Source organism: Podarcis cretensis (assembly GCF_951804945.1).
Source record: "Podarcis cretensis genome assembly, chromosome: 2".
NCBI lineage: Eukaryota > Metazoa > Chordata > Lepidosauria > Squamata > Lacertidae > Podarcis > Podarcis cretensis.
The window spans coordinates 107,917,100-107,940,465 of NC_137171.1; the positions used below are offsets into that span (position 1 = coordinate 107,917,100).

Genomic DNA, 23,366 nt, shown 5'->3' on the forward strand with positions numbered 1-23,366 from the left:
AATTCTGCATGGATCCACTCAGCCTTTCTTGTCATGGCAGATTGTACGAATTGGCACTGAGGCAGGGACTGCAAGAAAAAGTATACCTAAGGGTTTTCTTTGCATCTGTAGGTGTTAAGATCCTAACAAAATCATCATGATGAGTGAATAAGGGAAAGCTGTACATTGAAGGGAATCCTGGAGGTGCAGTACATCTGCCCACATGCTACACACTGTAGTTTTTAAAGATAAAATGATCAAGGATATTATGGAAGAATAAGCCTTGTTTATGAAGAATACACACTGTAGTTTTTAAAGATAAAATGATCAAGGATATTATGGAAGAATAAGCCTTGTTTATGAAGAATAGGCATGGCTTCTGCAGAGGGAAGTTTCTGCATCATCAACCTATTAGAATTATTTGAGTTTGTCTATTGTTATATTGATTATAATAATGATTTGATTTATTTATTGCTAATACAGAACATCTCTAGACTGCTTCCACATACAACTAAAAACAGCCATCAAGTTTCACAGTAAAATACGATACACATACATCTGACACAGCAATAAGCATGGTGATCACATTCCTTCAAATGCCCTAGGAGAAAAGGCATGTTTAATCTGGCACTAAAATAGTGTTTATGTGTCCAAACATCTGGGTCGATGTTAACATTGTATATTTGGACTCCCAAAATGTTTTTGACAAATGCCCTCAGCAAAGGTTCCTGGAGCACACTTTGTCATTGTAGAATAAGAGGCCAGGCCCTCTTACGGATCAGTAACTTTAAAACACAGAAGTCACATTGTAAGGAAGTCTCCTCCTTTTCCAGTGCAGGCGTAGGTTCCAGCGGCCAGTCTGTAGTAAAAGAGTTGGGCTTAGCTCAGCTTCTGCTGGGAACTCCTCACCCAGCCCAGAGGAGTCAGACCTGCCCCCCCATGTGTATTGAGGCTTATAATTTATTTACATTGTTCATAAATGATCTGAAGTTACAGGCAAACAGAGAGGCAGTCAAGTTTGCAGGTACCGACAAATTATTCAGGATGGTGAAGGCAACTTGCTAAAAGCTCCCGGAAGATCTGGGTGGCCAGGCGATAAAACGGCACAACACGAATCAATATAAAGCTCACCCAGAAATTATAGAAACTCTTTTCATGGATTTTTGAATTTATTCGGTAAATTAGTTAATCTGAATTAGTTTGTCCCAAGTGCTGAATATAAGCCACACAGGGCAAGGCAAGGAGATAGGATATGCATGCTAGTGATTCGGAGAGGCTGATGGTCTGGATGGGTAGACTTGCTTATAGATTTTTATTTTCCTGAAGGAAGGTAGAGAGAGAAATGGCATGGGGAACACAGATCAGCATTGTAGAAGTGCCACTTCAGATATCACAATTCAGTGTATTTTGTCTCTTGCCTTGCCCCTTAACAACAACAACAAAAGGTTGAGCTGCAGTTTGGAGAATTCTTGCCCTCACACCGAGTGTCACTGAGATTAGTCCTTGCTCAAGGGCGACATTACTTACGAGGTATTTTGGACCTCTCCTCTCTCTTTCTCATTGGTTGAAAATAGCTGTTCAAAACCTGAAGGAGAGATTTGTGCCCTGAAAAATGCATACTAAATTTCATTCCTGTATCTCAGGCTTTAAGGGAGGCATCACGATGTGACAAAGAACGCCAAACAGGCATGTTAAACCAACGGGCTCTCATTGCACTGAGCCTTTGACAGAAACTTCAGACTGAAAAATCAGATGAAGCCATAAATGTTTGCTTCACTTGGCTTGGAGCAGAATTGGAGCTACACCTTCCACACCCAGGTAGGTTCTTGGTGAATGCCAGCAAATGGCCAGTTATCTGCTGTCTTGGGAGGAAATCTGGAAAGCTCACCACTGTGCAGTTGCAATCCCTCAGGGATTTTTATTTCACATTTATCAATCCGCCATTAAATTCACACAATTGCCATAATGGCATTCCAGTTCTGCTCTTGCAGTTAAATGCAGAAAGCAAGTTGAGCCTTTGGTTCAAATTGTCCCATCAGCCGTGAAACTAGTTGGACTCAGGCAGACCTCAGCTCCTAACTGCAAAATGGGTATAATACATACTTTATGGAGTTGTCGCAAGAGTGACTGAGAAGGCATTGCAAAGAAGAATGGACACACAGTTGTAAGCCTTGTCATTGAAACAGCACACATTTATTTATACATCTTTCACTCTCATTGACCTGGTTCCATACAACGCAAACCTATCCTGAAATTCCCCCATTTGGTGTTAAGTGAGGAAACGGAAAATGTAAATTTTACTTTTTTTAAAATACAATTATAAGCAAGCAGCACAAAAGCAAGCAGCAAACCTTTAGTATCCCAAACCACACAATATAACAAACCAGGAATATTATTGAAAGCCCTACTACAGAGACGAGACTCTTTCAAGAACTCTGGGGTCCATCGCAACCTCAAGCGCTGTCGCTGTCTTTTTCCAGCTGCATAAATGGACAGAGCAAGGCCTCTTCTGATAAACCTTAGTGAGCGCACATGGAGAGAACGGTTAATGTGAATAAGGGAAGAACGGGTGGGGAAGTGGAATCACTGCCACTGCATGTTTTAGTAGAAGTCTGGGGGACTTTTGGCCCCTTCCCAGACATTGCTGAACTAAAGATTTCTGCATTGCTGAGGGCTGGACCAGATGGTCATTTGGGTCCCTTCTAACCCTATAATTCTAACCCTCATTATCCTTGGCACCCGGCTGTGCCTGCTGAGAGCAATGGGAGGGACTTGGGAGTTTGGCAATGTCAGGGGAGCTAACAGTTCCCCAAACCTCCTTTAGTATAAAATAAGGGCAGAGCAAGGCAGCTGCTTCAAATGGCAAGTGCTGGGGGGGGGGGGGGCAGGCCAAGCAAGCACCTTGTCAGGGGAAGAACAGAGCACTGCTCCCCTGCTGCCCTCAGGGATAGTTGAAGAAGTGTTTGGATTTGATCTCCCGCTTTATCACTACCCTAAGGAGTCTCCAAGGGACCTGGGGTGGCGCTGTGGGTTAAACCACAGAGCCTAGGACTTGCCGATCAGAAGGTCGGCGGTTCAAATCCCCGCGATGGGGTGAGCTCCCGTTGCTCGGTCCCTGCTCCTGCCAACCTTGCAGTTCGAAAGCACATCAAGTGCAAGTAGATAAATAGGTACCGCTCTGGCGGGAAGGTAAACGGCGTTTCCATGCACTGCTCTGGTTCGCCAGAAGCGGCTTAGTCATGCTGGCCACATGACCCAGAAGCTGTACGCTGGCTCCCTCGGCCAATAAAGCGAGATGAGCGCCGCAACCCCAAAGTCGTTCGTGACTAGACCTAATGGTCAGCGGTCCCTTTACCTTTACCTTTAAGGAGTCTCAAAGCCGCCAACAATCTCCTTTCCCTTTCTCCCCCACAACAAATACTCTGTGAGGTGAGTGGGGCTGAGAGACTTCAGAGAAGTGTGACTGGCCCAAGGTCACCCAGCAGCTGCATATGGAGGAGCGGGGAAGCGAACCCGGTTCACCAGATTACAAGTCCACCGCTCTTAACCACTACACCACACTGGCTGCAGATAGTTAAACTATGGAACTCCCTTGCACAGAAGACAGTGAGGGCAGCCGAGTTGGACGGCTTTAAAAAGGATTAGACAAATTCATGGAGGAGGAGGGCGGCTGTTGAGGGCTACTATAGCCACGATGGCTGTGCTCTGTGCTCAGTTTGAGGCAGCAGTGCTTCTGAATACCAGTTGCTGGAAACTGCAGCAGGGAGAGACCTCTTGTGTTCGAATCCTGCTTTCTGGTTTCCCACAGGCATCTGGTTGGCGCTGTGAGAACAGGATGCGACTGGCCTGATCCAACAGGCTCTTCTTATGTTCTTAAGAGGATCCTGGGGGTGAAGAGTTGAGTGTGACAGCCAACAGACACCCACACCCACCCACCCACCCAGCTGAAGTGTCAGCCTCAAAGCCCGTTTAACTCATTCAGCAGAGTTAGATGGGAGACTAAGGGGAGAAAGAATTCTGGGCCACTTCAGATTGCAGAGGGATGCATCATTCTTTAATTTATTTATTTTTTTAAATCCTGCTTTAATAATAACACAGTGGTACCTCGGGTTACATATGCTTCAGGTTACAGACTCCGCTAACCCAGAAATAGTACCTCGGGTTAAGAACTTTGCTTCAGGATGAGAACAGAAATTGTGCTCCGGCGGCACAGCAGCAGCAGGAGGAGGCCCCATTAGCTAAAGCGGTGCTTCAGGTTAAGAACAGTTTCAGGTTAAGAACGGACCTCCGGAACAAATTAAGTACTTAACCCGAGGTACCACTGTAATCATTTATTTATACCCCATCCATCTGGCTGGGTTTCCCCAGCCACTCTGGGCGGCTCCCAACAGAATATTAAAAACACGATAAAACGTCAAACATTAAAAACTTCCCTAAACAGGGCTGCCTTCAGATGTCTTCTAAAAGTCAGATAGTTGTTTATTCCCTTGACATCTGGTGGGAGGGTGTTCCACAGGGCAGGTGCCACTACCGAGAAGGCCCTCTGCCTGGTTCCCTGTAGCTTCACTTCTCACAGTGAGGGAACCGCCAGAAGGCCCTCAGAGCTGGACCTCAGTGTCCAGGCTGAACAATGGGGGTGGAGACGCTTCTTCAGGTATACTGGGCCGAAGCCGTTTAGGGCTTTAAAGGTCAGCACCAACACTTTGAATTGTGCTTGGAAACGTACTGGGAGCCAATGTAGTTCTTTCAGGACCCGAAAAGAAAAAAGCACGCTCCCTATATGCAGTGAACTAGCACACCAGGGAGAAAGCTTAAACATAGTACTTGCTCCTTGGTGTGGTACTTTCCTAGGTGTAGAGAGGACTATTTCATGTATACATATCCAGTAGAGGCTGGTCTATTGGAGCAAATGGAGCGCTGTTCCACTATACATGAAATAAATGACCTCATCAAGCCCTCACCTCCTCTGCCTTCTTACTTACAACCAGTCCAGGAGGGTTGTCACTAGCTGCCAGGTTCATCCTCCCTGGTCTCAGCGTTGCCCCTTGTCGAACTCTGCAGGGCAGAGCGTGAGGACACTAGAATTAGTGGGCTCTGCCTGTCATTGCCTCTGGCTCCACCTGCTGTTGGCCTCCTGCCTTACGCCCTACCAGTCCCAATGGACATCAGCCTCTACTGGCCTTCAAAATAGCACACACACACACTGTCGCTTTCTCCAGCTGTAGTCTGAAGTGTTGCAGCTCAGAAGTCATTTCTGGAAAATATATTCACTATGCTTCTGGCTCTTGAACTGGGCCAGCATAGGCAAGCTGCCTTTTTTTTTTTAAATTAAATTTTTATTTTTAGTATCTGATACACACAATACAAAAATACAAAAGACAGTGGTACCTCAGGTTACATACGCTTCAGGTTACATCCTCCGCTAACCCAGAAATAGTGCTTCAGGTTAAGAACTTTGCTTCAGGATGAGAACAGAAATCGTGCTCCGTTGGCGCGGTGGCAGCAGGAGGCCCCATTAGCTAAAGTGGTGCTTCAGGTTAAGAACAGTTTCAGGTTAAGAACAGACCTCCAGAACGAATTAAGTACTTAACCCGAGGTACCACTGTACAAAGATATAAAAGAGACACTTGACAAAAGAAAACCACAAAAAATGATAGATAAAATTACATTCCCACCCACCCTTGGCTCCCCTCCACCACACCGATTTCTGTATTCTATTATGTTAAATCCTTACATTGCATTTCTTATCTGAATTTCATATCTCATTTAAAGATCATTCTTCTTATATACCGGTATTCTACAGTCTTAATCTATATATATCAACTTATTATTTTGTGAACAGTGTTTATATAATCTTCAAAGCATTTCCATTGTAATCATAACTTTTGATTTGACTGTGACCTTATGGCTGCTGTTAATTTTGCCAAATGTATATAGTCACTCATTTTACATATCCACTCCTCTTTGGAGGGAAACAATTCACTTTTCCATTTGCTGGCTCGTACTGTTCTGGCCGCCGCTGTAGCATACAGGAAAATTATTTTCTTTTCTTGTGGAATATCTTTTCCCAAAAGACCCAATAGGTAGGCCTCGGGTTTCTTTTCTATGGGACTCCTTAACATCTTTTTTATTTCTTCCTGTATAGTATCCACAGGGGAGCTGCCTTGTCTGCAGTCCCTGGAAGGAAAAGGGCCAGGGCAGAGAGAAAAGGAGAACCCACTTGATTACCAAAAGCTCCCATGAGAGATTTCCCTCTGGTCCTATCTTTACAATGTGATCTGATCACAGAATGCAGTTCCTTGGATATACAGTGGTACCTCGGGTCACATACGCTTCAGGTTACATACGCATCAGGTTACAGACTCTGCTAACCCAGAAATAGTACCTCGGGTTAAGAACTTTGCTTCAGGATCAGAACAGAAATGGTGTGGCGGCAGCAGCAGGAGGCCCCATTAGCTACAGTGTTACCTCAGGTTAAGAACAGTTTCAGGTTAAGAACAGACCTCTGGAAGAAATTAAATTCTTAACCCGAGGTACCACTGTATCCCCTTCTGCTCTAAGAAGGTGAAGGGGGAAACCCTATGTTTATTTTAGTTTTTCAAATCAGCATCAATAATTCACCCGGTTCATCTACTGAACACACGTCCTGTTCTCCTGCCTCTGCTCCCCACAGTGACTCATTGCTACACCTTGAGCTGGTGCCTACCTGCCTTTCTCCAGTCGTCTCCATGGCAACCTGGCCTGTGTAACTATGGAGACTGTTGATCACGATGCTGCCGGTGCCAAGGGCACACTGGTGGCAAGCGCTGGGGCAGCAGGTGTAGGTGGGAGAATATTCCGGGCATGGCTGTGTGATCAGGCCCTTTGCTCCCTCGCTGTGGGGCAAATGGGTTAAAATTAAGGTGTTTATGCGCTCCCAAATCAAGGGAGAGGATCCACTTAAACAGCAGTGGCAGCAAGGACCAAAGGCTGCATGTAGACTAAGCACTGGCAGGTGTGCACGTTAAGAGCTCAGCTCCAGGACTGAGCAAGCAGCCTCCACTACAAAATGTTGCAGTGCACCGTCCCCTCCTAACAGGAGAGCTCCTGGTTTTGAGTTCCAGCCAGCAGGCCAGAGTATTCTTTAGGAATACTCCATTCCGTTCCTCACCCAGGTTTTCTTCTGCAAACCTGAGGCTTACTCCCAAGGATGCCAGTAGCTCCTCCCAAGTTTCTCAGCAGATCAGTTTTGGTTCCAGTTCTGCTGGGGCTCGACCACCTGAATTCACTGTGAGAGGGAGTCAGTGGGCCTGTGGATTATGAAGCTGCAGCAAAGGCACTCAGCTGAGCTATAGCTGCAAGGTTGGAATGCACGTCTGCAACAGAATGCTAACCATGCAGTGATCATACGCAGCTAAGTTTTCTAGGTTTATTTCAGGGTATGGTTGCCATGTTATTATATTGTGTATTTTGTGCATTTTGTTGTAAAGCGCCCCTCTTAAAGAAGGGCAGCAAATAACTTTCAATAATAATTCCGCTAGTCCTGCAAGACATGGGGAAAGGTTGTATCTCAGCAGTAGTGCCTGGAAAGAATTATGGGCTTATACCAAATTTTATTGTGCTTATATCAAGACTGCTGTATCAGTAGGTGCTGCACACACACACCCCTTCTGATGTGCTAAAAAAACAAAACTTCTAGCCCCAATGGTTTCTATACTGCGCAATGAAGCTGCTGCGTGTTCAATGCAACCCACCACTCTGCACGCAGAGCAAGGAGACCCTGCCTAGAATTAATTATTTCCCCTCTTGTCCTCATCACCCTGGGGGGAAGGAGACCAAGATGGATGCGAGTTTCTTAAAGGGGAAATACTGAAGGCATAAAAGCAGACAATTCCAACAAGAAAGAAACCTGAAGAAACTGGTGTAGTTGCATAAGGAGCTTGCAGATGCGCTGAGATGTATAAGAAATGGAAAAATGAGGAATCACATAGGAAGAGCATACACAAGCAGAGAGGAGGCCATGTGGGCCATATCTCAGAATGAGCTCAGGCTTGCAAGAGGTTAAAAATAATTTTAAAAGGTTTCTTTGGCTATGTTTAAAAGCAAGAGTAGGTCCCTTGCATGTAGAGGATGGAGAAATGCTATTGGATGACAGAGAAAAGGCGGAGATACTCAACACCTACTTTGCCTCTGTCTTCATCCAAAGGGAAAGCTATCGCCCATCTGGTGATAAGAGAATAAATGATGGAAGGATGCTGCAGTCCAAGATGGCGAAACAGGTGGTAAGAGAACACATAGCTACTTTAAACAAACTCAAATCTCCAGGGTCTGATGAGCTGCACCTAAGGTACCTACTGACCGGTGAGCTTGACATTGATACCAGGAAAGGTCCTAGGTCAGTCAGTCTGTGAGCACTTAGAAAAGGATGCTGTGGAGGTTGGAGTTTTTCCTTTCCAATCGGCTTTCCAAGACTCTAGCTTGCAGCCTCTTTGCTTTGTTCTATTTACAAAAGCGGAAGGCAGACTTCCTGTTTATACCTCCCCGCTAGAATTCCGGATTAAATCTTTCTTCTTTTAAAAGTTTCCAATTTGTTCTACTCACGGGTAGTGTCTTTTAAAGTCCAATTGTTCACAGGAAAAAGTCAGCGCTCTCCGGCAACGGCTACGCAGCTTCACTCCGTGGAAAAAGCAGTCGATTCACAGCACCGCGCTGCTCACCCCACTTCGCTCCAGAGACCCGAAAACGGGTTTCCCCGCGAGTAGGGGAGGCACAAAAGGTGCCCGCCGAATCCCACGTTCACAGGCTTCACCCGCCTGTGATTTCTGAAGGGTCTCTGTCTTCACCGTGACGGCCAGACCCGATTTTCATGGAGTAAATTCCTCTCAGAGGAATTCTGCCATTACCAATGGCGCTAACCCGGAAGTTGAATCGGGATTCAAGATGACCTTAACAGGTTGGCCCAAACAAAACGAATTTCAATAGGGACAAATGTCTGGTCCTGCACTTAGGAAGAAGAACCAGCAGCAAAAATATAAGATTGGGGAGGGGGCACCTGACTTGCAAGTAGTCCGTAGGGAAGGGACCTAGGGGTCTTAGTAGACCCAAAAGCTTAACATGAGACAGCCATGTGATGCAGCAGCAAAAAAAAGGGTAGCCCAGAAAAAGTGATTCCCACCTCTGAGCCCTGAGGCAAAGAGGAGGGCCAGATTTTTAACTGGGTCACCCTGCAGCTGCAAAGAGGGTGCCTGACCATGTGCAGAGAGAATTGGACCTTAGTTATTGGGAATATAGCCCAACCATCAGCCACAGCACCTTATTGTTCAGGATAATACTTTAAAGACTGTGGATCTACCCATTCATATCGTTAGTCCAATCAGCCACTGTCCTGGCAGAACATGTGAAAAGGGGGCCAGTGTGGTGTAGTGGTTAGAGTACTGCACGAGGACCTGGGAGATCAAATCCCCCACTCAGCCCTGACACTCACTGGGTGCCCTTGGGTCAGCCGCTCACTGTCAACCTAACCTCAGAGAGTTGTTGAGGATAAAAATATGAATGGAGGAAGAGGACCATATACATAACACTGAGCTCATTGCAGGTAAAGTGGGACATATACCATTTCCCAGTAATGGATATTCAGTCTACTGTATTCCACCATGCTTGGTATTCCATCCCATCGCAAAGGTTATGTGAGACAAACAGCTTTGAAGTCCAATCTTTGGGACTGTTAGGTAAAGGAACCCCTGACCGTTAAGTCCAGTCGCGGACAACTCTGGGGTTGCGGCACTCATCTTGCTTTATTGGCCGAGGGAGCCAGCAGACAGCTTCCAGGTCATGTGGCCAGCATGACTAAGCTGCTTCTGGCGAACAAGAGCAGCGCATGGAAACGCCGTTTACCTTCCCACCAGAGTGGTACCTATTTATCTACTTGCACTGGTGTGCTTTCAAACTGCTAGGTTGGCAGGAGCTGGAACCAAGCAATAGGAGCTCATTCCATCGCGGGGATTCGAACCGCTGACCTTCCGATTGGCAAGCCCTAGGCTCAGTGGTTTAGACCACAGCGCCACTCGCGTCCCTTGGGACCATTAGGTGTGGTAAAATTGGCTTCTCAGCTAGAACAAAAAGTTCAGTATAGCCCAGTATGTGTAAAGCATTTCGAGTTTTGTGTATTGGATCTTCAGTTTACTTTTATAAATTCATTAGGTCAAGTGTCAACTCTGGGCATTTGAAAAAGAAAAACCTACTGTTCTGGTATTGTTCCGAGTTCCAATCAAAGCAGTGGCAAACCTAATGTGAATTTTACAAACCCTTTTGCCACCTTCTCAGCACTCACAAGTTCCAGAAGATGATGTCAGTTGCTTGTCAATACCACAAAATGTTTCCCCAAGAGATTTCACAGGTTGCCATTCTGCCTCCACACCTGTTCATCAGTAAGTTCCGAGACACCCCCTTCTCATTTGGTTTCATTAAAAAAGCTAAAGGTAAAAGACCCCTGGACAGTTGTCCAGCCAAAGGTGACTATGGAGTTGTGGTGCTCATCTTGCTTTCAGGCCGAGGGAGCCGGCGTTTGTCCACAGACAGCTTTCTGAGTCATGTGGCCAGCAGGACTTCTGGTGCAATGGAACACAGTGATGGAAACCAGAGCGCACAGAAACGCCATTTACCTTCCTGCTGCAGCGGTACCTATTTATCTACTCGCACTGGCGTGCTTTCCAACTGCTAGGTTAGCAGAAGCTGGGACAGAGCAATGGGAGCACACTCCGTCATCGGGATTTGAACCGCTGACCTTCTGATTGGCAAGAGGCTCAGTGGTTTAGACCACAGCGCCACCTGCATCTTAGCAGTGTCTAAGTCAGTGCTCTCCCCGTGTCGAAGCATGGTGGAGGCCATATTTATTTGGCTGCGAGTATTTTCATACCACATGTCAACCAAAGCCCCAGAAAAAAGAACAAAAATATGGAAAACATAATGAACTAAAAGCTACACAATCATAAAAACAACACAGGAGTCAGCAAGATTAAAATGGTTATGTGAAAAAGCTTGAGACGGTTAAGGTAGGCGACAGGTGAATCTCTTGGGTGGGGGAGAGCATTCCGTAATAAAAATATGCTTATAAAATCGATACACCTCAGCAGAGGCAGCCTTTGGACAACAAGTTATTCACTGGCAGACAACTTTCCCCACCTGACAGGATTTTTAAATAGCTTTAGTTAGTACAACCCACAATGACTGACCACCTCTAGAGAAGGATCTGTTGGTTCTTAGCTGAATACAGTGGTACCTCGGGTTACAGACGCTTCAGGTTACATATGCTTCAGGTTACAGACTCTGCTAACTCAGAAATAGTACCTCGGGTTAAGAACTGTGTTTCAGGATGAGAAGAGAAATTGTGCTCTGGTGGCGCAGCGGGAGCAGGAGGCCCCAGTAGCTAAAGTGGTGCTTCAGGTTAAGAACAGTTTCAGGTTAAGAACGGACCTCCAGAACGAATTAAGTACTTAACCCGAGGTACCACTGTAGTTGGTTGGTGGTTCTTACTGTTTACAAGCACGATTTCCTCATACAAGTTCAGATTTGTATTAGCCTGTTTCCGCAGCTTGCCATTCAAGGTGACTGGGTTGATGGGGGCATACCTGACGTACAAAGACCACTCTGCCTTTCCAGTCTTTGGCAGGAAGAGGGCAGGATAACTCACCATGACGTTGCGTTCAGCATCTCTGGAGAAGTTAACGATGTGGAGCAGTCTCTGGCTGTTCAGGCACAGACCCAGGGCTACTCTTGTATTCATGTCCAAGCCGGGATGGACAGGTTACACTAGGGATCTGGGATGTGCTCTTTCAGGCTGTACTTGGAGAGAAGGCTGTGATTCTTTGTAACAGCAACAGCAGCAGATACGGCAGCATTCATGCATTCAGAACGCTGAGCCTTGACTACAGTAATGCACTTCACGCAGGGCTGCCCTTGATAACATTTCAGATGCTTTAAACTGGTACAAAATGCCGTGGCTTGTCTTGTGCAAGGTAATCAGGACCAAATTACACCAGTGCCAGAAATAGCTCAAATAGCCTTCCAATCTTTGTTTAAGGTCCTGGTCCTACCAAGCCTAAGATCCTACTTTTACTCATCGCTCTGTTTTATCATTTAATATAGATAAGGAATACCATGTACAGCAGCAAACCAGGTCCACAATGATGAGAAAAGGGGCACTCTCAGCAACTGCCCCTTAACTTTGGGGTTCTCTTTCCCTGAACGATCTCCAGATCTTGAGGGCTGTGTTGAAAGGAGGGCTGAAATCTTGGACTGTGTGCAACAAGGCACCCTGTCCCTTCGGCTTCACCTGGATTTTGCGCAAACAAAACCCCACTTCATCGCCCAAGAACCCAGTGAGAGAGCGTAACAGGTTGGTTTTCAAGTTAAGTATTTTATTATCAAAATTATTACATCTCTTGTGAAAGTTCAAATGTTACAGCACAGTGTACAACTCCACTTGAGGGCAGCGCTACAGCTCGTCCGCCTGCCCCCCAAACTTCCTGGTGGCTCCTTCCCAGCGACTGCACATAGAACAGGCGCATCGCCTTTTGCCTGCTGATCTCCAGAATCATCGCTTGCAATGCTCACCCCCACGAGGCATGCTCAGCATGTCGGAAAGGGAGGCTGCAAAGCCCAGTGAAGCTGACACCCTTTTTTTATACAGTATATAGGACTTGTCTTGTGGGTGACAAGTTCTATCCCCAACACGCTAACAGCCAGACACTTTTGAAGGAAAGGGTTCGTTTATTTCTTCTGCTCTGCTCTGATCAATTTTAAAAGTTTCCTCTAAGTCGAATGAACACCTGATTTCAGTTGTGGATTAGAGAAACTTTTAACAGTCCTAATTATTATTAATTTTTTTTTAAAAAGAAAGAAATGGGAGGGGGGAAAGACTGTGCATCTGAGAAATGAGGGAAGACATGCTCACAGCAATATCTTGTCCGAGAGGAAACGAGAAGGTCCTTGGCAGGACCAGGGTTAGACCTGCCTGATATTTTTGCTAACCTACTATGGTTATAACTGAATATAAAATTAGATAAATAAAAACGCACGCTTGACAGGTAAACAAGTGAGAAAAGCTGGCAACTGTATGGAATTTGACAGAGCATTTGGCGGGCCTGGTGTTGTTCCTCTTGGGCCTCAGGGGGAGGTAGCAGGCGTGTTTTTCATGCACTCCATGATACCCTTGACCACAGCAGCAGCAATGCCACCAGACTGGGCACCTTGCTCATCACCCCCACCTAGAATTAGGGCAGGTGCCTAAAGCAAGCCACCGTCCATATTCCCACTGCCACAGCACTGGCCTCTTGGAACGAACTGACCACACCCCTAGGCCACCCCCTCACTGGCAGCGAGATGCCAACTTCAGAGGCATAGTATGGACTTACTAGAGTGACTTTTTGCAGCAATGCCTGCATGCACACCCTGCCCTCTCTCTCTCTCTCTCTCTCTCTCTCTCTCTCTCTCTCTCTCACACACACACACACACACACACGCACTCACACTGCTACCAGCCCCACCCCACGGCTCTTGCTTCTCTCCCACAAATGCTCTTTATTTGCAACTGGAATGATCAGAATGGACTAAGCCCCCAACCCTCCCCGACCAGAATACTCTGGGAACCCAACCTTGCAGAGAGCACTTTGGGATTTAGATTAACGCCCCCCTCCCCCCACATATCCCCATCTCCCCTATTTATTTATTTTTCTGATTTGCACTGGTTTCATATTCAAGCTTTCCCTACCTGCCCAGGTGACTACAGCTAAGGGCACCGGTAGGAGACAGAGGCCATGCCACTCAGCACCGTTTGCTTTCTACAACGTACCCGGACACCAGGGAGATGCTTTTCTGCCAATTCTGCTGCCGCCACTGCCTTCTCCTCCTTCCAAAGCCAAGGGGTGGCCGGCAGTGCTCTCTCTTGCCCAGGACACCCCAGAGCCCCAGCCTCTGGGTCCTTTGCTATCCCGGCATGGCTCCCCCGTCAGCCACTGCCAGAAGGAACGGTGGGCTCTAGTCTGTCCTGCCCTAAGAAAGGCCGGTCTGAGTCTTTACGCCTGACCCTGCAAGCTGCTGCAGTCTGTATTGATTGATGCTGCCTCCTCCCCCTCGGTGAGAGTAGTGCTGCTGCGAGCTGGAAAGTGCTGCGGCTCTGGAGCTCTGGTACAGAGCAGGCTGCCCAGAGGCGGGAGGGTTGATAGTCCGCAAGTCTGACTGCGAAGGCCTGGACGACGACGAGGAAGAAGACGATGAGGAAGTGGTGGAGGAGGAGGAGGAGGAGGAAGGAGGGCAGCCGGCGGTTCCCACGCAGGGATGAGACCCTGTTTCAGAGGGGGGCAAACAGTCTACGGCTGCCGCCGTTTGGGCAGGGCTGGGAGCAATGGCTACAGGGCAGCTCTTCTTCAAGACGCCGCTGCCAGACGGCTGCTGGCTGCTATAATACCCAGAGTTCCCTGCAAACAGAGCCGAGGAGTCTGTGGCGACCGGGGGGGCAGAGGAAAGGGAGGGTTCTGAGGAGCCGAGGGGTGGAAGGTGCCCTGCTCTCTGGGACTGGGACCTGTAGCTGTAGCCAGGGGATGGCATGGGGTGTCCTCGGTACGGGGAGGCGCTCTGGAGGACGGTCTGCGACTCCGCCCGCGGGCTGTCCGACTGCAAGAGCTGCAAGGGAAAGAAGCAGGCATCACAAAACCGCCGTTCAGCATCCGGCTCTGCAGCTCAGCGAACCCGGAAAGAGAGGCTGGACTGCACCCGAGAGCCAACTGCACGGGAACCGTGAACGGCACGAGGCGGGTACTGCCTCACTTACCTGGTAGCTGTAACGTGAAGGACTATAAACGGCTGGTCCCTTGAGGGAAGGGTTGAGGGGGTCTGTCGAATCTCCTTCCGCAGCATCTGGAAGGCAGAGCAGAGAGGGTCTAGCAGCAGAAATACAGGTTGCTGGATTAGGAGGAACCAGCTACAGGTGAGCCCCTGTAGCAGGGACAGGTGTGAGAGAGACCCCCTGAAGAGCCCCAGCTCTAGAAAAACTGAAATGTAGGCAAGGATTAGAATAAAACTAATAAAACCTCAATAGCTATAGGAGCAACACTGAAGGCGGGGGGGGAGGGGGGAGAGAAAGACTCTTTTTCACAGAATCATGGCCTTATCTAGTCAATCCCCTTTCCTCTCTTCTGCCTTGGTCAGACAACACCTAGAGTACTGTGTCCAGTTCTGGGTGTCCCAATTTAAGAAGGATACTGGCAAGCTGGAATGTGTGCAGAGGAAGGCAACCAAGCTGATCCAGGGTCTGGAAACCAAGCCTTACGAGGAACAGTTGAGATAAAGAGGAGACTGAGAGGAGATACGATAGCCGCCTTCAAATATCTCAAGGGCTTCCACATGGAGGATAGAGCAGGCTTGTTTTCTTCTGCTCTGGAGGGCTAGGACCCAAACCAAGGGATTCAAATTACAAAGAAAGGAGATTTCAACTAAACATCGGGAAGAAATTTCTGGTGGTAAGAGCTGTTTGACAGTGGATCAACAGGCTCATGCAGGAGGTGACGGACTCTCCTTCCTTGGAGGTGGTTTAAGCAGAGGCTGGATGGGCATCTGTCATGGATGCTTCAGCTGAGATTCCTGCACTGCAGGGAGGTTGGACTAGAAGGCCCTTGGGGTCTCTTTGAACTCTTCAATTCTATGCCCGCCTAACCTCTTCTTGAATACCTCACTGTAGAATTGTAAACACTTGTGTAAGTCAATCGGTAGAGAGAGAGAGAGACTTATATCTGCATCCCCAAGACAAAGCTAGCGAATGAATCTTAACTGCTTTGTTTGGAGTGATGTGAGCCTGCGCCACGTGGAGCAGAAGTCCTGTAAGTCACAGACGGTCTTGGACTCCGTCATTCCACAAGATCAGAGCCCTGCCTGTAGATTCAGCCCCACCTGCTCGAGCTCCAAAGGCAGCCCCCCCCAGTGCATTCCCATTTACCTGCTTCTCTCTCCCCTAGGCTCTCCCGAGTGGGTGAGGGCTCTCCTCTCTGACACAACTTGGCGCTGCTGCGTAACACCTTCTCCAGAATCCCACGGCCTTCTCGCAGCCGCTCCACCGAGGTGGGAACCATCCTATTGCAGGGCACAAAAGAGCGTGAATGGGAATGATACCTCTGGACCCTTCAAGAGGTCTAAACAATTTCAAACATCTTGTGACAATATTTTTCAACAACAACAACAACAACAACAACAACAACTGTAGTTTATTATGTTGAAAGGTTCCCCTGCGGTCTGGAAGGGTTGTGTTCATGTGTATTTCTACATTAAGCGCAACCTGCAGCTTAAGGCTTGTGCACCTTAGTTGTTGAGGCAAGTGCTGTTTAATTCTAGGGCAGAGTGGAGCTTGCCTCACAATGATGGCTAGAAAATATTCATTAGAGACAAATAACCATTTTAATCAAATGGTAACACTGCAGCCTATTTCTATAGTTCCGTTGGGGGAAACAGAAGGCAGTTACCCTGGGATAAGAGTCCGAGGCATACACAGGATATTGTACGAGCAACCCAACCACTGCTGGAATGCTGCCACGGCTGCAGTGTTTATTAGGATGGTTTGCTCTGGGGCAGTAAAAATATAGCCTGAGATTTTACTTTGTGCTTTAGGATCATGCAAAGAGAGATCTCCAATCAATACACAAATATAGTTGTAATGCATAAAACAAAGCTCTATTTCACTATGCTCTGCTCGCCAAGGTAATTTGAAATGTTAAAATGCTCATTTTACACAGCTGGTATGGATTTTCCTCTGCTTAGGACCATTTTAGTGAGAAGTGGACTCGCTGAAGTGGCTCTGGATAGGTCATTCGACTCTCAACTTTTTATTATAAGTAAAATTGGAACAATGGTGCCCAGCCTCCTTCACAAGGCAGTTGCAAGGAGTGAGAAAGAAGGCATGTACAGAATGTTCTATGCTGAAGCACAGCAGCCAGAATTTTACCCTTTTGGAAAACCCTTTTGAATTTCATAATTATGCTTGCAACCCAATTTTAAAAATCATCCCCCCCCCCATTCCTGGCTTAACTCCAATGGGTACTTCCGCTCCAACTTTTACAGTACAATCAATGCTGGTACAGTGGTACCTCGGGTTAAGTACTTAATCCTTTCCAGAGGTCCGTTCTTAAACTGAAACTGTTCTTAACCTGAAGCACCACTTTAGCTAATGGGGCCTCCCGCTGCCGCCGTGCCGCCAGAGCACGATTTCTTTTCTCATCCTGAAGCAAAGTTCTTAACCTGAAGCACTATTTCAGGGTTAGTGGAGTATGTAACCTGAAGCGTATGTAACCTGAAGCATATGTAACCTGAGGTACCACTGTATTTCAAGTATTGAAATCAAAAAGCCTACGCACTAGATCCCTCCCTCCCACTGAATCTGCATATTTTATGTCTTTATAGTTAATTTGCAAAAATGAGCTAGACAGGTGGTCACACTTCAATGAGGAGATATATATATATATATATATATATATATATATATATATATGGGTGGGGATGTGGAAGGAATGTACATATTTACTGCTGCTTTTTTTTCGGCTAGCAAGAGCTTCCTGCAGGGCAGGGTTAACAGGAGGAGGAGCCCATCTGTTTAGATTGCAAAAGCAGTTCCTTGGCAACTGAGAGAGATGGAAACTTCATTTCTTTTAAAATGAAACCTGTGTGCCGATATTGCAAAGCACAGCAAATCTGTGGAGGTTCTTGTGTAAATATGGCTTGTGATTCGAAGTCACCGCCTGTCCCCAGTATAGCTGATGCAGCAGAAAAGGTCAGTTATTTGTACGCAAAGGTAGAGGAAGGTCCTCAGGAGGAAACGTAACAAGCTTGAGTGTACAGGACTCTAACCCCCCCCCCACTCTGAAACAGCTCTGCCCCACCACTGCCCGCTAGTTGCGAAGGGCAGAAAAGCTGGAACTCCCGAGAGCATGTAGCACAGCAGATCTAACAAAGACCACAGTCTTTGGAACCACTGAACTCAGATGCTACTACAGTGGTACCTCGGGTTACATATGCTTCAGGTTACATATGCTTCAGGTTACAGACACCGCTAACCCAGAAATAGTACCTCGGGTTAAGAAGTTTGCTTCAGGATGATATTTATAACCCTCCCATCTGGCCGGGTTTCCCCAGCCACTCTGGGCGGCTTACAACATACAGTGGTACCTCAGGTTACATATGCTTCAGGTTACATATGCTTCAGGTTACAGACTCCCCTAACCCAGAAATAGTACCTCGGGTTAAGAAGTTTGCTTCAGGATGAGAACAGAAATGGCGCGGTGGCACCGGGAGGCCCCATTAACTAAAGTGGTGCTTCAGGTTAAGAACAGTTTCAGGTTAAGAACGGACCTCCGGAGCGAATTAAGTACGTAACCAGAGGTACCACTGTAGTGCTGCAACTTGCTTATAGAAGCAGTATCAATATGTGGCAAGGTAAAAACAAAAATTTGGGAAGCCAAGTTCTGTAAGTTCACTGACAGCAGAATAATGGCAATTAGCTATGATAACTTAACAGAACCTCTGCATTCAGAGGCAACTGGACTCTGAATACCAGAAGCTTGGGACGAGTAAGAGAAAAGGGCTGTTGTTTTCTGATCTCCTTGTAAGTTTCCTGAAATTACCTTGCGGGAAACAATGCTGGACAAGCCTTTGGTCAAATCCAGCAGGGTGGCTCTTTGCAGACTGCAGCCCACAGTAAGGGAGGGCTGTGAAAAGTGCTCTCTCTGTGCTCAAAGTTCGCTATCGAGGTTATCATCCTGCCCTTTAAGACCAAAGTGAGGCAAGACACGGCACAGGGCATAAACATTTTTATCTCTTCTCCTCTTGTCAGGGAGGAACTCCTAGAAACAACACGTGTCTCTGCCATAGTTTGCTTCCTGAGACTCACCATCTACTGCTGATGCTGTCCTGGGATTTGCTGTGCGTGGTCCCCCGTGGTTCTGGTGGGCTGACTTCCTCCAGGTGAGACGAAGAAGAGTGAGAGGGGGAGAAGCCATGCTGTGGAGAAGACAGGGTGTGGGCCCCTGAGCCCTGCACGAGGCCAGCAGCATCCACATCTGCCCCCGAGCAGCTGACACTCAGCCGGGTGGGTGTCCCTGTGCATCGAGAGGAATCCCCTCCCTCCTTGGCTTCTTGCTTTCGTTTGCGGTATTCCAGAAGGGATACCTAAGAGAGAAATGGCTATCATCAGCTTCAGGCAGGTGACGTGACTCAACACGCATGCATGTGTGTGTGTGTGCGTGCATGCGCTTAAAAGGCACCTGCTGCAATGCACTGTGGGCTACATTTTTGTGCTGGTGCAAGGAAGCTGCTCTCCAGGCTATGGTCAGCAGGAAACCTAAAGTCAGACCTCCAGGTCACACAGACACAAAGCGGAGATAAGAACCACCCTCTAAGAACAGACTCCGCACCCTGTTGCATGGACTTCTGAGCCTCCAGGGAACATGTGTGCTTTCATCCTGTTCCCACCAAAGAAAGATTCCTCAGCTGCTCACCCTACCAAGTAATGGAGAGTCTGCATGTCTCTCAGCAGGCTCCAGGCTGCCTCCTCTTGTACAAATTTCCCAGCGCGTACACACACACACACACACACACACACACACACACACACCGGGCAGGCCTTCCTTTCTCCCTGGAGCGACTGTGCTCGTGTTACTCATGTCGGATACTTGCCTTTTTCCTCTGCGGAGGGTTCTGGGGTGTGGATTTAACGCCTTCGCAGGTTTTCTCGCCACAGGGGGGCAAGGGTCCGTGCGCGGCTTCTTTCAGAAGCGCCTGCTCGTGCCTGCCAAAGTATCCCTCCGCAGGGGAACTGCAGCAGCCCCTGTCTGGATTCAGAAGCTTCCCGTCAGCTATCTGCGGAGACTCTCGTAACAATCCGTCTGCCCGAGGCATAGCATTCAGAGGGGAGAAGGCATACATCAAGTTAAACTCTGTCCGAAAAGCCTGGTCAGAACTTCGTAGCAGCGCCTGGGCTTCTCCACTCTTTCCTGGGAAGCTGGTCTCCAAGGGCTGGGATGCCAGGTCAGAATGCCCTGGAGTGAGCAAGGAGGGCTTCTCTGGACAGCTGTTAGTGCTGGCATCCAGGAATCCTGCTTTCTGTAGGTCAAGGTCCGTCCTGAGGCAGAGCTGGAAGGACCAACAAAGGGGGCGGGGGGGGGGGCGGGTGAGGGAGAGGATATCAAGACAGGGTAGAGAAGGTGAAAGGGGCAGACAAGAGAAAAAGACTTTTAATTCAGGAAAGACCCCCTTTCCCACGGACAGCACATATACGGCTTTCTCACTCTTTGTTCCCAGTCTTTTGCTCTCCGCTCTGCCTGGGTTTTTTCTCCCCCCCCTAACTGCATAGTCGCTCTCTTCCTCTGCGGAATTTCTGGAGGCAAATTAAATTTGCAGGGTCCCTCCCCCTCGTGGATGGAGATGTTGGTGGCTCAAATGAGCCTCGGTGTGTTTTCAAGGTCACTATTTAACATATAACGTCACAACCATTTCAATAAAAGGTGAAGAATCAAGGAAAACTTCAAGGCACCACACACCAGGTACTCGTATCCACCAACCTCTTTGTTGTAAAGCTAGTCACAAGCACACTTTGCAAGCACGCTTCACGGCATTCAGAAATCTCTGAAGAAGAGAACTGACAAGCACTCGTGACAGAATCTAAGCTTCGCAGGATGGCATGCAAGCCACGGGCAGAATCCTGGGTTAACAGGTTTCCAATTATTAAAAGGCCCTTAAAAAAAGTGTGGGTGGTGGCTATATTAAAAAGCAATTGGGAGAGGAGCTGCCCATTCAATGGGGATGAATCTTTGGCACCCTGCACTGCTCCCAAACTTTCCTCTGCCCCCAATAACTCCCATCCCTGTCCAAGCTGTCAAGGATTTACAAAAGCCTCTGTACTCTCATCAAAATAAGACCAACGAACATAAACCATACTGCATAGCTCATTCCTGCTCTGCAACTTAGAAAACTGTTGACAGTGCACTGCCTACCTCAAGCTTTGCAGATATGTCCATTATTAGCTTCTATCCCTTTTGCTGTTATCTTGAATTTTTGGCATGGTGGTGTTTAGATACAGCATCCCAACATTATGCTTGCAGCCTGACCACCTAAACTGAAAGGGGGGTATAACCCCGCTCCACAAAGTGCTGCTTCTCTGTTTGATAGGCTGGAGGTGGGAGGGTTACAAAACAAAGCTCTCTTGTCCTGCTACCTTGGAGTGAAAGCAGACAAACCTAAGAGCTGCGTCGCACCCCTTTCCTTCACATGATCTCTAGGCAAGGAAAGGTGTGCATGCTTGTGTGTACTGAAATGCACAAAATGTCGTGTGGGTGCAAATACATACATCATAAAAGATGTGCGTGGCAGATTTAGGGAACTAGGGGGGAGGGGGAGAGTACAAATGCATAAAGGCATGAAGGTACCCATAAGCCTCTGCTGGAATCCTATGAGCTGCTGCCTTCAATCCATTTTACTCTTCACGATGGAGAAGGACAGACTGGAGGGATGCAACCTTACTGGCCCGGTAAAACTTCACGTTACCAGTCTGCTAAATGGGAGTTCTCATCATGCTGTGTCTAATGCTTTGGAAAGTCCAGGCACTTTTTGGCTATCCAGGAGGGCAGCCGTCAGTGAGCAACTCCCCAGTTTGGTACTTGTTTGAGACATTCAGGTTGAGGGCCGTTGGCCTTTTGCAGTTCCAGACTGACTGTGGCACCCGGCACACTGTTTTAACTAGATTTCTGGGAAGCTAGACCTAAGTTTCTAGTCCTGTTTCAGAACCCTTCTCCTCTTGGGCTCTATGCATTTGTTTTATAAAAGTGTGTTACATTGCTTTTTGGTGGAAGCCATGCATTAAAACAGTTTGCTGTAAAACAATCATGGCCTAAAAACAAAAACAGAACAAATCCTGCCCGAAAATTATCTCTAGCCACATAGCCATCCTTGCCCTCTTAGGAGCCATATCGCTCTCTGGCCTCAGACTCCAAACTCCACCAGACAAAACAATTAACTTTGCATTATGCTTATCGAGTTGCACAATTGAATCTGACCGCAGAGTTTGTATCTTGAAGAATGTGGACTTTTGGCACAGAGTAGGAGCAGGACTGTCTATGCTGCAATGGATTAAGAAGATGGGTTCAATAAAACACACAGCACAGTGGTTGCAAGGCCCAGGGCCAGCCACCAAAAATTAAAAGAGTCTGATTCATTTTCTCCTCTCCTCTCCCTTCCCTTCCCTTCCCTTCCCTCTCTCTCTCTCTCTCTCTCCCACTCCCCAGGAAATGCTACTTCAGAAGAATTAACTGGAAAGTGGTTGGCATTTTCCCTTCGTTCACCACTCAATGCTCAACTTCAACAACAAAGGAATCTGACTTGACTAGCCCCTCTTCCCCACCCACTGCTTCCCCTATCCCTCCTCCCTCCAAGTGTACACACACACACACACACACACACACACACACGCTCACCACGCAAACTACACACCCTCTCCGCCTCCAATTGAGATGGTGTGATAACTACCTCGGGCGACAGGGACTCGGGCCTATGCGCAGGGGAACTCTCAGGGGAGGATACGTTCTAGGAGGGAAAAGCATCTTGTTATTCATCTAATTTTACAAGTCAAGAAGCAAAATAAAATGAAGTAAAAAAAAGAAAAGAAAAGAAACAAGCATAGAGGTTAGCCACAACTATTTGCGGGGGGTGGGGGGCAGGATAAGAGACTATCAAAGGGGTGGCCTCATCACTTAGGGGGAAGTGAACACATTACATGGATTTTAGAGTAGAAAAAAAACAGGATGGAGTTACTGTGTCTCATGCTACAACTTTAGTATCCGGATGAAAGGACAGCGCAGAAACTGGAGATCATTCCATTGCCTTGCGTTCCGAGGATGCCTGGCCAACCAGCAACACCTCACGAACCACATCACTCGGATGAGAGCTGGCGTATCACTCTCTACCCACAATGCCTTGCTTTCAGACTGGACTAAAAGGTGAAGGCATCATGTAGAAAGTCCTCAGCTGGCTGCTCCTTGAGATACAGTGGATATGAAATTATGGTACTAGCTCCTTGAGGGAAGGTGGGCATGAAGCATGGGAGATGCTTCCATACCTGGAACTGCAACGTTGCATGAAAGCATCTCTCTATTCCTCCGTAAACCGAGGGTCCTTCCTGAGGTATGCAGTGCTGGATAACATGAGCTGCAGGAGGAGACCCGCCCCCTCAGAATCTACTGGGTTATGCTGGCTGGTGGCTCTACCCCAGATGTAGCATGTCTCGTCAGGCAGCCATTTGAGAGCCACATTTGGTTGGGGCAAAAAGAGCAGTGACACATGGCAGAACCCCGTTATTAAGCTGATGTCGCCATGCCATAAAT

General features: G+C 47.6%; 1 protein-coding gene across 2 annotated transcripts in view; it reads right to left on the minus strand.

Annotated features, from left to right (window-relative positions):
- Window positions 1-12,357: 12,357 nt before the first annotated feature.
- The window catches only part of SETD5 (SET domain containing 5), a 63,567-nt gene continuing 52,558 nt past the window's right edge, over window positions 12,358-23,366 (minus strand). The window contains exons 19-24 of one of the 2 annotated variants that reach the window (XM_079957918.1): window positions 22,513-22,569; window positions 19,669-20,124; window positions 18,884-19,161; window positions 15,947-16,080; window positions 14,786-14,871; window positions 12,358-14,637 (exon numbers count right to left, since the gene is read on the minus strand). In XM_079957918.1, the coding sequence (XP_079814044.1) occupies window positions 14,008-14,637; window positions 14,786-14,871; window positions 15,947-16,080; window positions 18,884-19,161; window positions 19,669-20,124; window positions 22,513-22,569 (1,641 nt within the window). In that variant the 3' untranslated portion in view covers window positions 12,358-14,007. The remainder of the gene's footprint in view (window positions 14,638-14,785; window positions 14,872-15,946; window positions 16,081-18,883; window positions 19,162-19,668; window positions 20,125-22,512; window positions 22,570-23,366) is intronic. The other variant, XM_079957919.1, reaches the window with a different exon arrangement.